Source organism: Mchenga conophoros, linkage group LG7 (assembly GCF_057382185.1).
Source record: "Mchenga conophoros isolate Kocher_MC1m ecotype Shallow Benthic linkage group LG7, M_conophoros_male_GT1.1, whole genome shotgun sequence".
Classification (NCBI taxonomy): Eukaryota; Metazoa; Chordata; class Actinopteri; order Cichliformes; family Cichlidae; genus Mchenga; species Mchenga conophoros.
Window position 1 is genome coordinate 29,331,039 of NC_140532.1, and position 12,678 is coordinate 29,343,716.

General features: G+C 40.4%; 1 protein-coding gene across 1 annotated transcript; it reads right to left on the bottom strand.

The window, feature by feature from the left end:
• Positions 1-1,607: 1,607 nt before the first annotated feature.
• Positions 1,608-8,598, bottom strand: pbdc1 (polysaccharide biosynthesis domain containing 1). The gene is made up of 6 exons (XM_085278769.1): positions 8,472-8,598; positions 3,790-3,855; positions 3,557-3,616; positions 3,125-3,265; positions 2,916-3,027; positions 1,608-2,068 (listed from the first exon to the last, which is right to left on the bottom strand). Exons 1-6 carry the CDS (start codon positions 8,499-8,501, stop codon positions 1,977-1,979), a joined length of 501 nt encoding a protein of 166 aa, XP_085134895.1. The 5' UTR covers positions 8,502-8,598; the 3' UTR covers positions 1,608-1,976.
• Positions 8,599-12,678: the final 4,080 nt, after the last annotated feature.

Here is a 12,678-nt window from a genome sequence, read left to right on the forward strand (position 1 = left end):
TGGTACATCAGTAAATGAGGGTCAGCCAGCTAGCTGATAAATTCTAAATCAACTAGCGTGCCCATGTTAGCAACTAACATCAACCAGAGAAAATCCAGTTTAATCTGATGTCTATTTGAATAAACAGGAAGTTAACTTTCAGTTTAAGGTAAATTAATATAGTAATGCTAGCAAGCTAACCTAAAAACAAATGATGTAATGTTAAATGTTGATATTTTTTTTCCACCATTAAATTGTGTAACAGTATAAAGAGGCTAACTAGCTACCATTAGCCAGGTAAACATATTTTATAATGTGTTCCATTTGAAGTGGGAGGCAATCTCTGAGTTGGAGCCTTCGACTAGATAGCCCCTAAAGTTGGACTTGCTGAGTTTGAAAGTCGGAACAGGAACTCCATTTTTTGAGTTTTTTGAGCACCGTGTACCACATAAAATCGGTTAAGTTCAGTAAGCACAACCAGAATTCATACATAAGGCGCACTGTAGATTTTTCAGAAATCAAAGGATTAATTTGAAGAGTGACTTATTTTCCGAAAAACACTACTAATTATGGCATACATGCCAATCCTCCCGCTTTTTCCAGGACAATCCCGAATTTCCACCCGGACATAATTGAAAAACCATATCCCAGATTGGACCAATCAATTCCAGTTTCCAACAATGGCTATAACTACTGCATCTACTTAGTTTTAATATTACTCTTATTTTTGTTTCTGCGTCGCAAAATAAACTTTTAACATATTTTCAGGCGAGAATGTAGCTGTGTAAACTTGAAATATCTGAGCCGGGGAGAACAGCAAACTCCCGGCACATCGTTTTCAAACCCCCGCTGTCTTTTGCTACTCAGGTTAAACATGATATACAAGTCACTTAAATAACTTAAACATGTTATTGCTTGGCCTTTTTCAGTGTTTTATTATTAGATTAGATTAAATAAAACTTTATTAATCCCTCGGGAGAGTTCCTCCGGGGTTTTCACACAGCTTTTGAATGTCTCCCTAATTTCGAGGTCTCAAGGTTCGGAGTATGAATGATGGCCCGCTTGCATGCTCTACCAAAAATTATGCTTTGTGGTGGGTATCTGACAGACGAAAGCCAAACCAGTTCCCCACCACTGAAGTTGCACCATTTTATACAAACCAATTCATCTGTTTCATTCAATGATCTGCTATCGCTCTTATTCTCAGTCGCTGCCACGCTTTTCCGCCATGTGCGTATGAAAACAAAGGCACTGCGCATGCGCGTTTTACCCATATTCTATCGCGATATTTCATTTTCTTAACATTGTCTAACATTATACCGGTATTACCGTGAATGGTGTGATATGGCCCAGCCCTATCTGCAACTACACCACAACTTTCACAGTGTGTAAGTAGCTTAATGTCTTTTATTGTGAAAGGAAGGAACAGGAAGAATCCCTTCTCCTGCATGTGTAGAGTAGATCAGGTTTACAGAAGCTTCAGGTTTCTGTTACGACTGCTGGAAATAAGTTTTTGTGTTTGAAGCTTCGGGAAATCCTCTGCGAGGCCTCAAAGAGCGTTCATGAAGACGTCCCGCCAGCAGGCACTTGTTTGTTTTGGGGGGTAAAACGGAGTTTAAACACAGGGATTGGCGGTGAAATGAAGCTCAGGTTTTATTGGGTCAGACAGATACATTTCGGTTTTTACAAAATAAAATAACCACTTATGATTGGCACAAAAACCTTGAAACTTTACAGTAAACACAAAATTCATTGTGTTCATTACATCAATTTTAAATGTTCAGGAACTGTGAAGAAGACTTTCAAACAGGTCAGGTAGCGTTGGTGACAAAGAGTTCGGTCCTGTTCTGGTTTGTAGAAATGGTTCTGATCCGATCAAAAATTTTAATGCCGGACATCAAAATAAACACAGATGGAAACTTTTCTGGAATAACGAGCGAAGCCTCGAAGGCGTCTGCTCCACTGACGGTCGGCAGTGCTGGGATCCTGACTGCAGGTTAGCTCTTTGAACTTTTGGACTTGAACACAGCATTGTTGTAACCCTCTCTGTTCCTGGCGATCTCAATCGCGAAGAACTGAACCCTGGTGGCTGAAGCCAGAGAAACAGGAGCCAGTCAGAACTCACCTTTATGGGTTTCTTAAGAAAAGGGTCATTTTGTCTCAAATCAACAAATCTTATTTTCTGCAAGATCTGCAAAAAAAATCATTTATAAAAAGTGCTGTGGAGTTTTAGCTTCATATTTAAAACTATTCATTTTGTAAAATTCTGGATATTTTTTAGCATACTGAAATCTGAAACATAAATCTCTAAGCTGTAAGAAATTTTCACTGTTCTTTCTCATCATCTACATCAATCAGCATCTATACTTTAGGACTGATACATTAAAAAATGTCTCAGTATCTCTAGCTAAAATGTGAGGGAAGTACAGTACGGTGTACTATGTGTTGTACACAGTATACATGTTTACATTTTTTTAAGTTTCTATTAAAATTGAAGACCAAAGCGGAGAAGGCCCATGCCTGACTGAAGACGCCAAACTCGGGAGAGCACACGGAGGTTTAATTCTATTCTAGTGTGGTGATTAGCACTGTTGCCTTTACAGTCAGGCAACAGTGCTAATTCTATCTAGAGTTTGCATATTCGTGTTTGCGTGGGTTCTCTCCAGGTACTCTGCTACTGGGTACCACGGTCCAAAGACATGCCCATAGGTGTGAGTGCAAATAGTTGTCTGTCTCTGTGTTAGACTAGGGTGTCCAGGGTGTACCCCTCCTCTCACCCAATGGTATAGGCTACAGTGACCCTGACAAGAGGATGTATGAACTTTTGGTTTGGAGAGATGAAATGAAGCAAAGCAGTCTCTATGATTCAGTTTGGAGACTAGTTCTTGTTGTTGATACTTGTACTTGAGTACAAACGTCGTGAGTTAAATGTTTACCAAAGATGGTGTTTTCCTCTGTGTAGTCCTTCTCACAGTCCAGTCGCAGCAGCGTGCCATAGTTGAAGTCTTCTACGAGTCCTTCGAACTGGTTACAGAACGGACGCCACGTCTGAAAACACAAACCAAAGCTTTCTGATCCACCCAGCATCTGTGACTCTAAGCACTGATGGAGGAGCATGCTGAGCTAACAGCAGGTGCTGACTGACCTCTTTGGCCTTTTCAGACTTGAGGTCGTCTGCGTTGAGCAGCTTTACGTCGAGGTCTTTGAAGGTTTCCCTGAAGCTCGAGTAGATTTTGTCGTCCATCTTCGTCAGCTTCAGGAACTTTGGATCCACCGACGAGATGAGCTGAAGGCAGAACGGAATCAAACACCTCATAGTGAAAACCCACAGCACTCAGCTGGTAATACAGATCATGTGATCTTCAGCCTGCTGAGGTCCGATAAAGGCAGTCAGTTTTGTGAAGGAATATCACGCCGTCGTCTTTAATAAAGCGAAGCATTCCTGCAGATAACCAAGCCTTTGACCTTCGAGCAGACACGGCATGTGCTGGTTTCAAACCAGTAACTAATAATAACTATAACGAGCCATAACCAGCTCGATTAACGTGGTGAAGGGTGGAGCAGCAGGTGGACTTACATTGAAGTAAACCTCCGCATGGTTGTAGGCCTTCATTGCCCACATGACCTCGAGCCGCGGCTGAAAGGAGAAAAAAAAGTTTGGATTCATCACACTGTCAGGAATGTCTCTCTGGGAATATTCAGGAATAATTACGAGGTGTTCACAGCACTGCAGAATTGTTTCACATTTCATGTTTAATGCGAGGTCTTCTAAGGACACAGTGACTGATGAAGAAGATGACGTAAACTTACATCATTCCCATAAGCCTCTGCAGGCAGAGACAGAGCATGTGCAGCTGCTGCAGCTCCCTCCGCACCCTGAAAACACACAAACACACCGTCACACACTCCAGTATCATCAAGGTCTGTCATGGCGTCGTCAGACACACTGAGCAATAAAGATCGTTTGAATCGTCAGCAGGAACACCTGAGCTTCAAGTTTTCCACCAACAGGTGGAGCACAGGTTTTTGTTGGAAACTTAAGTTAATTTTAAAAAAAAAAAACAAAAAAACATTTTCACACTCTGATGCTGTTCTGTGTGTATGGAGATCCAATTCTGCCAGAATAAAATGGTAAAGGTAAAAAAACGAAATTAATATGTGACTTTACAAATCAGAACTGAGTTTAAAGAAATAAAGTTGATATTTACACATAAAAAACTATTTTATCATGTTAATTTTTTATAATTTTTATGTTATTAAAATTTATGTTATTAAAATTTTTATGTAATTTTTATGTTATTAAAATTTTTGACTATTAAATATTTTATCTATCATTTTATTTTTGTTAAGTTATAACTCATTATTTAAATCTTACTTAAAAGACTACATTATTATTATTTTTCATCTTATATATATATATATATATATATATATATATATATATATATATATATATATACATACACATACATATACACACACACACACGTATATATACGTACACGTGTATATATGTATAAATATATATACACACATACATAAAAAAAAAAAAACCACCCAGCACGCCCCTGCGGGCGGTTTATCCTTCAAGCTCGGGTCCTCTACCAGAGGCCTGGGAGCTTGAGGGTCCTGCGCAGTATCTTAGCTGTTCCCAGGACTGCGCTCTTCTGGACAGAGATCTCCGATGTTGTTCCTGGGATCTGCTGGAGCCACTCGCCTAGCTTGGGAGTCACCGCACCTAGTGCTCCGATTACCACGGGGACCACCGTTACCTTCACCCTCCACATCCTCTCGAGCTCTTCTCTGAGCCCTTGGTATTTCTCCAGCTTCTCGTGTTCCTTCTTCCTGATATTGCTGTCATTCGGAACCGCTACATCGATCACTACGGCCATCTTCTTCTGTTTGTCTACCACCACTATGTCCGGTTGGTTAGCCACCACCATTTTGTCCGTCTGTATCTGGAAGTCCCACAGGATCTTAGCTCGGTCATTCTCCACCACCCTTGGGGGCATCTCCCATTTTGACCTCGGGACTTCCAGGTTATACTCGGCACAGATGTTCCTGTACACTATGCCGGCCACTTGGTTATGGCGTTCCATGTATGCCTTGCCTGCTAGCATCTTGCACCCTGCTGTTATGTGCTGGATTGTCTCTGGGGCATCTTTACACAGCCTGCACCTGGGGTCTTGCCTGGTGTGATAGACCCCAGCCTCTATGGATCTTGTGCTCAGAGCTTGTTCTTGTGCTGCCATGATTAGTGCCTCTGTGCTGTCTTTCAGTCCAGCTTTGTCCAGCCACTGGTAGGATTTCTGGATATCAGCCACCTCCTCTATCTGCCGGTGGTACATACCGTGCAGGGGCCTGTCCTTCCATGATGGTTCCTCGTCTCCCTCCTCTTTCTTGGGTTTCTGCTGCCTGAGGTATTCACTGAGCACTCGGTCAGTTGGGGCCATCTTCCTAATGTATTCTTGGATGTTCGTTGTCTCATCCTGGACTGTGGTGCTGACACTCACCAGTCCCCGGCCCCCTTCCTTCCGCTTAGCGTACAGCCTCAGGGTGCTGGATTTGGGGTGAAACCCTCCATGCATGGTAAGGAGCTTTCTTGTCTTTATGTCAGTGGCTTCTATCTCCTCCTTTGGCCAGCCTATTACCCCAGCAGGGTACCTGATCACGGGCAGGGCGTACGTGTTGATGGCCCGGATCTTGTTCTTACCATTCAGCTGACTCCTCAGGACTTGCCTGACCCTCTGCAGGTACTTGGTGGTTGCAGCTTTTCTAGTGGCCTCTTCATGGTTCCCATTCGCCTGTGGGATCCCCAAGTACTTGTAACTGTCCTCTATGTCTGCAATGTTGCCTTCTGGTAGTTCAATCCCCTCAGTTCTGACTACCTTCCCTCTCTTTGTTACCATCCGACTACACTTCTCCAGTCCGAACGACATTCCAATGTCATTGCTGTATAGCCTGGTAGTGTGGATCAGTGAATCGATGTCTCGTTCACTCTTGGCATACAGCTTGATGTCATCCATGTACAGGAGGTGGCTGACAACTGCTCCGTTCTGTAGTCGGTATCCGTAGCCAGTCTTGTTAATGATCTCACTGAGGGGGTTCAGGCCTATGCAGAACAGCAGTGGGGACAGAGCATCTCCTTGGTAGATCCCGCACTTGATGGTGACTTGTGCTATGGGCTTGGAGTTGGCCTCTCACATATATATATACATATATATATACACACATATACATATACATACATATACACATACATATACATATACATACATATACACATATATATATATATATATATATATATATATATATATATATATATATATATATATATATACATACATATACACACATATATATACACATACATATATATATATATATATATATATATATATATATATATATATATATATATATATATATATATACATATACATATATATATACATATACATATATATATATATATATATATATATATATATATATATATATGTATATGTATATATATATATATATATGTACACACACACACACACACACACACACACACTTACTTTACAGCAGGTCGTTATGACCAAAAATATTTATCACGATATACATTTGAAAGTTTGTGATAACGATATAATTGACACTAGACAAAATACTTTACAACTCCACAACTTTATTTGTGCAAAAAAAATTAAAAATCAATGTATTTTCACTTAAACAAGCTGCTGTTTTTTTATGTGTATTGAAGTTATATAAAAATTTAACAGTGCAAATGCAAATTCCTTGCTGACAGTTTAACCAAAAGGCATTTTCAGTGGAAATTGGCCGACAGATCCTCAGCATAACCATGTATAATATCTACAAAACTTAAAAAGAGGTTATACACACACAATATGGTAATATTATGTTGAAGCATAGTACCACTCCGCGAGGCTCCTGCCTATGATAGCCATAGTGCTCCAACAATCCATCAACCGGTGCAGGTTCGTAGCTTAGCAAAGTCGTACTAAAACATTTGACAGATTTTCGTGTACCACATAAAATAGTTTCGAGGTCAGTAAACACATCCAGAATTCATACATAAGGCACACGGGATTATAAGGGGCACTGTCGATTTTCAGAAAAGAATTAATTTTAAGTGTGCCGTATTTTCCAAAAAACACGGTAATAACGACGGCCCGCTAGCATGCGCTACCAAAAATAGTGCTTTGTTGTGTATCTGACAGACAAAAGCCAAACCAGTTCCACACCAAAGAAGCTGCAGCATTTTTACAAACCAATTCTGGTTTATCTGTTTCATCCAACGATCTGCTTTCGCTGCCGTGCTTTTTCCGCCATGTGCGTATGAAAACAAAGGCACTGCGCATGCGCCTTTTACCCATATTCTATCTCGCAATATTTCATTTTCTTATCGTTGCCCAACATTATACCGGAATTACCGTGAACGGTATGATAAGGCCCAGCCCTTATATTTATATATATATATATATATATATATATATACACACACACTTCTGATTTTTTGCTTTAACTTTTAATCTCTGAATTTTTATTTTGTACGTCCTGACTTTGACCTGGGCGATAACCAGGCAGCGCAGTCAGATGTCACAGAGGCCGATGTCGTTGAAAAAGGCAAGAAGAGAAGGCTTCAAACAGTAACTCCACCCCCTGCGTTCATCATCACACCTCAGCAGGTCGCACTCTGATGGAGGATACCTGTTTCACCAATCACATTCATTCACTGATCTGATTTCCACGTCTCCTTTGTCAGGCTGTGGGACAGGAAGCTTTAAACTGGTTCCATTTAAAGTCTCAGAGCTCTAATGTGCAGCTATCACCTTAGAAACAAGCAGTCCAACTGAGCATGCTCAGACACAAAATCATTCACTGCAGTTCAAATCGTATGTTACCTCTCTGTGCCACAAATGAATGCAGAGGGCCCATATTAACAGAGAAAGTTGATAACCACAGTAGTTTTATAAGACGAGCCAACTCAAACAAAGCCTGACATTGATAAACTTCCTGTGTGACCACGACCCTCTGATCAACTTCCTGCTAATAAAAATAAAATAAGTGCATTAAGTTTAGATATTTTTTTTGAAACATTCAGCTGTTTGTTCATAAACACAAACAGAAATCAGGTGATCAGTCTCTTACTTCCGGAATAAACAAACCCACACTTACCACGTGACGGCGTTACGCACAGAGCAGTGTTGCACGTGGCGAGCAGCCCTAACACTCTCTACAGTTTTTATCACACAAAACATTTTATCAGTGAGCGAGCTGAACACAGAGGTCAAAGGTCAGAGCTCATCGCTCCCTGCACGTGTGATTCTCTCAGCTAGCTACCTTTATCTGTTAGCTAACCATCTCGAGCTGCGTCGATAAACCGCGCATATCTCTGCTTCATTTCAGCGTCTCCGTTATATCAGTTCACAAACAGCACCAATACACGAACACACACGCACGGGTTTTCACAGTTAAAGTCTTACCAGAGCGGCAAGTCCGTTGTCTGACGCCATGTCTCCCAACCGAAGATCGTCTACGAAGCCAAGATGGACCACTGTCAGAGACTTCACGCATGCGCAGTGTCTTGCGTGGGTCCCAGCGACGCATCAACAGTGACTCTTCACCTTTTTTTACGATCTCTGATCTCAACTTTAACACCGTGTCACGTCACAACATTTAAAGGGCCATATTATCTTTATTTACTTTTAAATAAATTAAATTTAAAGAAGTCCAAAGAGGGTAAAATGAAAAAAATGAGTGACAAAAGGAAAAAAATAATATTTACTGCCCTCAAAACCAAAAACCGTGAATTGTTATTTTTTACTTAATTATTAAATTTAATCAATAACAATTAAACAAATAAAACTGAATGAAAAGTATATAACATTATATGATAATTACTTTATTAAATTCATTGTGTAAATGTTATATTAAACATTTCTGTCTTTGTTTAAAATAACCATCAATGAGATTAGAAATTATATGATTGCTTATATATGTTTTTGTTAAAATAAAAAAATAATTATAATTATAATCTGTCTTTGTTTCTTTATATCTAAATTAATTCCATTTATAACTATGTTTGTTACTGCTTGCTTTCATTTTATATGGATCTAATTTTTATTTTTGATATTTTATGAATTTACTTCATATGTAATCTTGTGTTATCTTGTGCTCCTAAATGTAATGAACACGTGAAAATATTTAATTAAATATTTTATTTATCTAATTTATTTCATTTAAAAAAAATAAAAAATAACAGTGATCAATCTGAAGCAATTACTCACCAATACAGTCTGCAGTCTGTGCTGCCCCCCTGTGGTAACTGAATGAATTTCATTTCTAGGTCCAAAACAGCTTGTTTTTTTGTTTTGTTTTTATTCAGAGTAACGTTTAAACGGATTTATGTTAAATCACAATATTATCATGGTAAACAGACATAAACAGGACCAATGAACTGAAAATATGATTACAGTAGTAAAATACAAAGACATTGACAAAGAGATTTAATCGTGGTTTAAAACGTTCAATGTTTCAGTCTCAGATCACATGATCTCATAATTTTGAATTATTATTATTATGTTATTTTCATTTTATGCTATAAAATTAAGAATTTGGATATCCTTACAGTTTATGAAAATTGTTTAAATTAAAAAAGTAATATCATTGAACCAAATGGGTTTTTTTCCCCTAAAACCGCAATTTAATCTCAAAATGTGTAAATGTTGTAATTATTTTAAAATGTAATTAAGTTTTTTGTGATGATTAAAAATATTATTATGCTGTTATTTGACTCCTCAACTCTGAAGATGTGAGGTATAAGTGGTTATAAGAATTTTATAAAATAGGGCTGTCACTATATCACATGATAAAGTATTATGATCTGTGTCTATGTATGTGTAAATATTACAAATTATAGAAAATAATAATAATTTGTCTAATTGTTTTTCAAATGAATCTATAATTACGTAATGTATGAACACTGATATTTAACATGTTATTGTTATTGTCAGTGCTGGTAGTATCTCACACCATCAGGCCAACATTTGGACATTTGATCTGAAAAATGTACCTGATGTAAATAAATAAATAAAATCCATATCCTCTGTAAATAAGAAATAATAAAATAAATAAAAACTTGGGAGTGGCTTTGCTTTTTTGGCAGACTTGGGCTTCCACAGTGGGTGGTACATTGTGCTGTCATTTTTGTAATCAGACGTAATATTTTCCCGTGTTAATCAGATAAAGAGTTCCCTCTGTTCACTGTAAATGTTTCTTGTTTAGTGTCTTTTTTGGTAAATCAGGTGAGGTTGGTGTTTTTTTCTGGCTCTTTCTGATTGGTTGCAGCATGAAGCTTCGGTTTCTCGGTGCTGAGCTCCTGTTTTTACGTATTTATGATTTTATTTAATGCGAACGTCACAAACGTTTCCTCCCCCCGCGGAGCTCCACAGTGGACCGACCCGGGCAACAGGAAAACATCCTCCTCCTTCTCCTCCTCCTCCGTCTGGGGTCACAGCAGCCCCCAGCCCGGGCTTTAAAACCAGCCAGCCGCCACATCCTCATTTTTCTCCTCCCTCCACCCTTCCTCCTCCTCCTGTCGGGGCTGTGAGGACGGAGCGCCTCCTCTCCTCTCATCTCCGGTCAGCCTGATTCTCCTGCTCGGAGGTAAGATCTCCCTCTGTGCGCTTTTCTGTTTTTCTCGCGTCGCTGCAGACGCACTCGTCTCCTCCTCACCCTCCTCTTCCTCCGTGTAATGAAGCCTCAGATCGGCCACATGACCGCAGAGCTCCTTCATCCCTCCGCTGCACCTCAGCTCGGAATAAAAAACAGCGTCTCAGGTTCAGTGTGTGTGTGTGCGTGTGTGTGCGTGTGTGTTCGGGCCTCAACCGGCTCTGCTCCTCTTGGAGGAGGAAGGAGATCTGTCGGTATGATGTTTTGATGGGGGGGGGGGGGTCCTGTGAGATGTAGAAAATAAAGACAAATGATTATGATGAGGAGGTTTAAAGCCTCCTCCAGGAGGGGAGCAGCAGTTGCTTCAGTCTCTAAAACATGAGGGAATGATGAAAATGCTACTGCTGCTCCTGGAGGAGGCAGGGGGAGCTCAGCGTTTACCTCCGAACAGATTAAGAGGAGCTGCAGGTGTGTTTGGTATTTATGGCTCAGCTGTTGGTCAGAAAGTTACACCTGGCCCATTAGAGGCGGAGCTGAGTCAGTCAGGGATTCATGAGGCTGTCTGAAGAGATAGTAGAACAGCTGCTCTTTGGGCCAGATGTGGTGATGATGTCAAAGCAGAGCTAACATCTGGGACATTTAAGGCTGCGCTGAAGCAGCCAGAACGCCAATCGTAGCCCAAACACCTGCCGCTGAGGACCAATCGTCATCATCGCTAACATTCCTCATGCTCTCAGAGATCCTGGACACCTTCTGAGAGCAGCTGCGACGCTCTGGCACTGATCAGTTCTATTATCGGTGATTGATCAGAGAAACTCGATCAGTTCAATCCACAAAATGTCAGAATCGGTGAAATGCTCTCTAACAGGAAGCTGGATCAGTCTCTGGAAGTCATTTACTGATCATCACTGAACTGTTGGAGTGAAGAGGCTTCTGGGATGGGAGCTGAAACATTTTCAGGAAACTTACAGAATTCCAGTCGATTTCTCCTAGCTCCTTAGATTTGAGCTGTTGATTCATCAGCTGATTGGTTTATTGGTTCTGGTTGTTTACGATCATGAGTCCAAGAGCTCCCAATAAAATCTGATCTCAGATTTTAGATGGAGAAGCTTTCAGTCAGTGCCTGGAATCTGCCAATCAGGTTGGAGTTCAGGGTCAGACCTGATGTTCTCTGAGGCGGAGTGGGGATGACTCCTCTGACAGAGTCACCGTGGTGGATCCTTCTGAGTGTTTCTGTAGCTTCTCAGTTAGAAACCTTCCAGTGTTTCTCGTTTGACTTGTATTTGGTCTGCAGCTGTTTTCATGATCTGATTCATTATTTGAGTCATTTTTCTGTTTGTTTTCTGTTCAGATGACACATTTGGACTTTTTTTAACAGAAAACAAACAGAAAACCAGTGAAAGCATGGCTGACATGCTGCAGACCGTCTATGAGTTTCCGGCCTGTGTGCTGCTGGGATGTGAATGTGAAGCAGGCCACTGCCTGGATCCACCCAGCGCCTGTAAAGTGTGTTTAAGTGTGTGTGTGCTTGGGCTAATGGCAGATAAAAGCTCTTAGTGATAAGACTATCAGCCACACAGAGCACTCGGCCTGCTGTCAGTCCTCAGAGACACTCAGCACAGTCAAGTAACCGAGTACTTTTACTCAGCAAGCCGCTGTAACTGCAGCCTCAGCTTCCTGCAGAGAAAAGCAGTGAAGAGTGATTTAAACCATGAGCTACAGAAATAAAACAATAAAATGTCCAAAAATGATCCCTGTTATTGAAAAATAAAAAAGAGCGCTCCAGAGGGCGTCCCTCCTGGAGCCTGTGTGTGGTATCTCCTAATTGTCCTTATTTCATTTGTATTTGATTGTTTTTTTTTTTAATTTCACAGTGGTGAAAAATCCTCCCAACAGTTCCTCATTACCAAACCGAGTGATTTCTATCCAAGTCCTGCTGGAAAAACCGACCTAATCCCCGAACCTGCTCAGTGCAAGAATAAAATGTCATAAAACATAATGAAGTGAAACTAAAGCAGG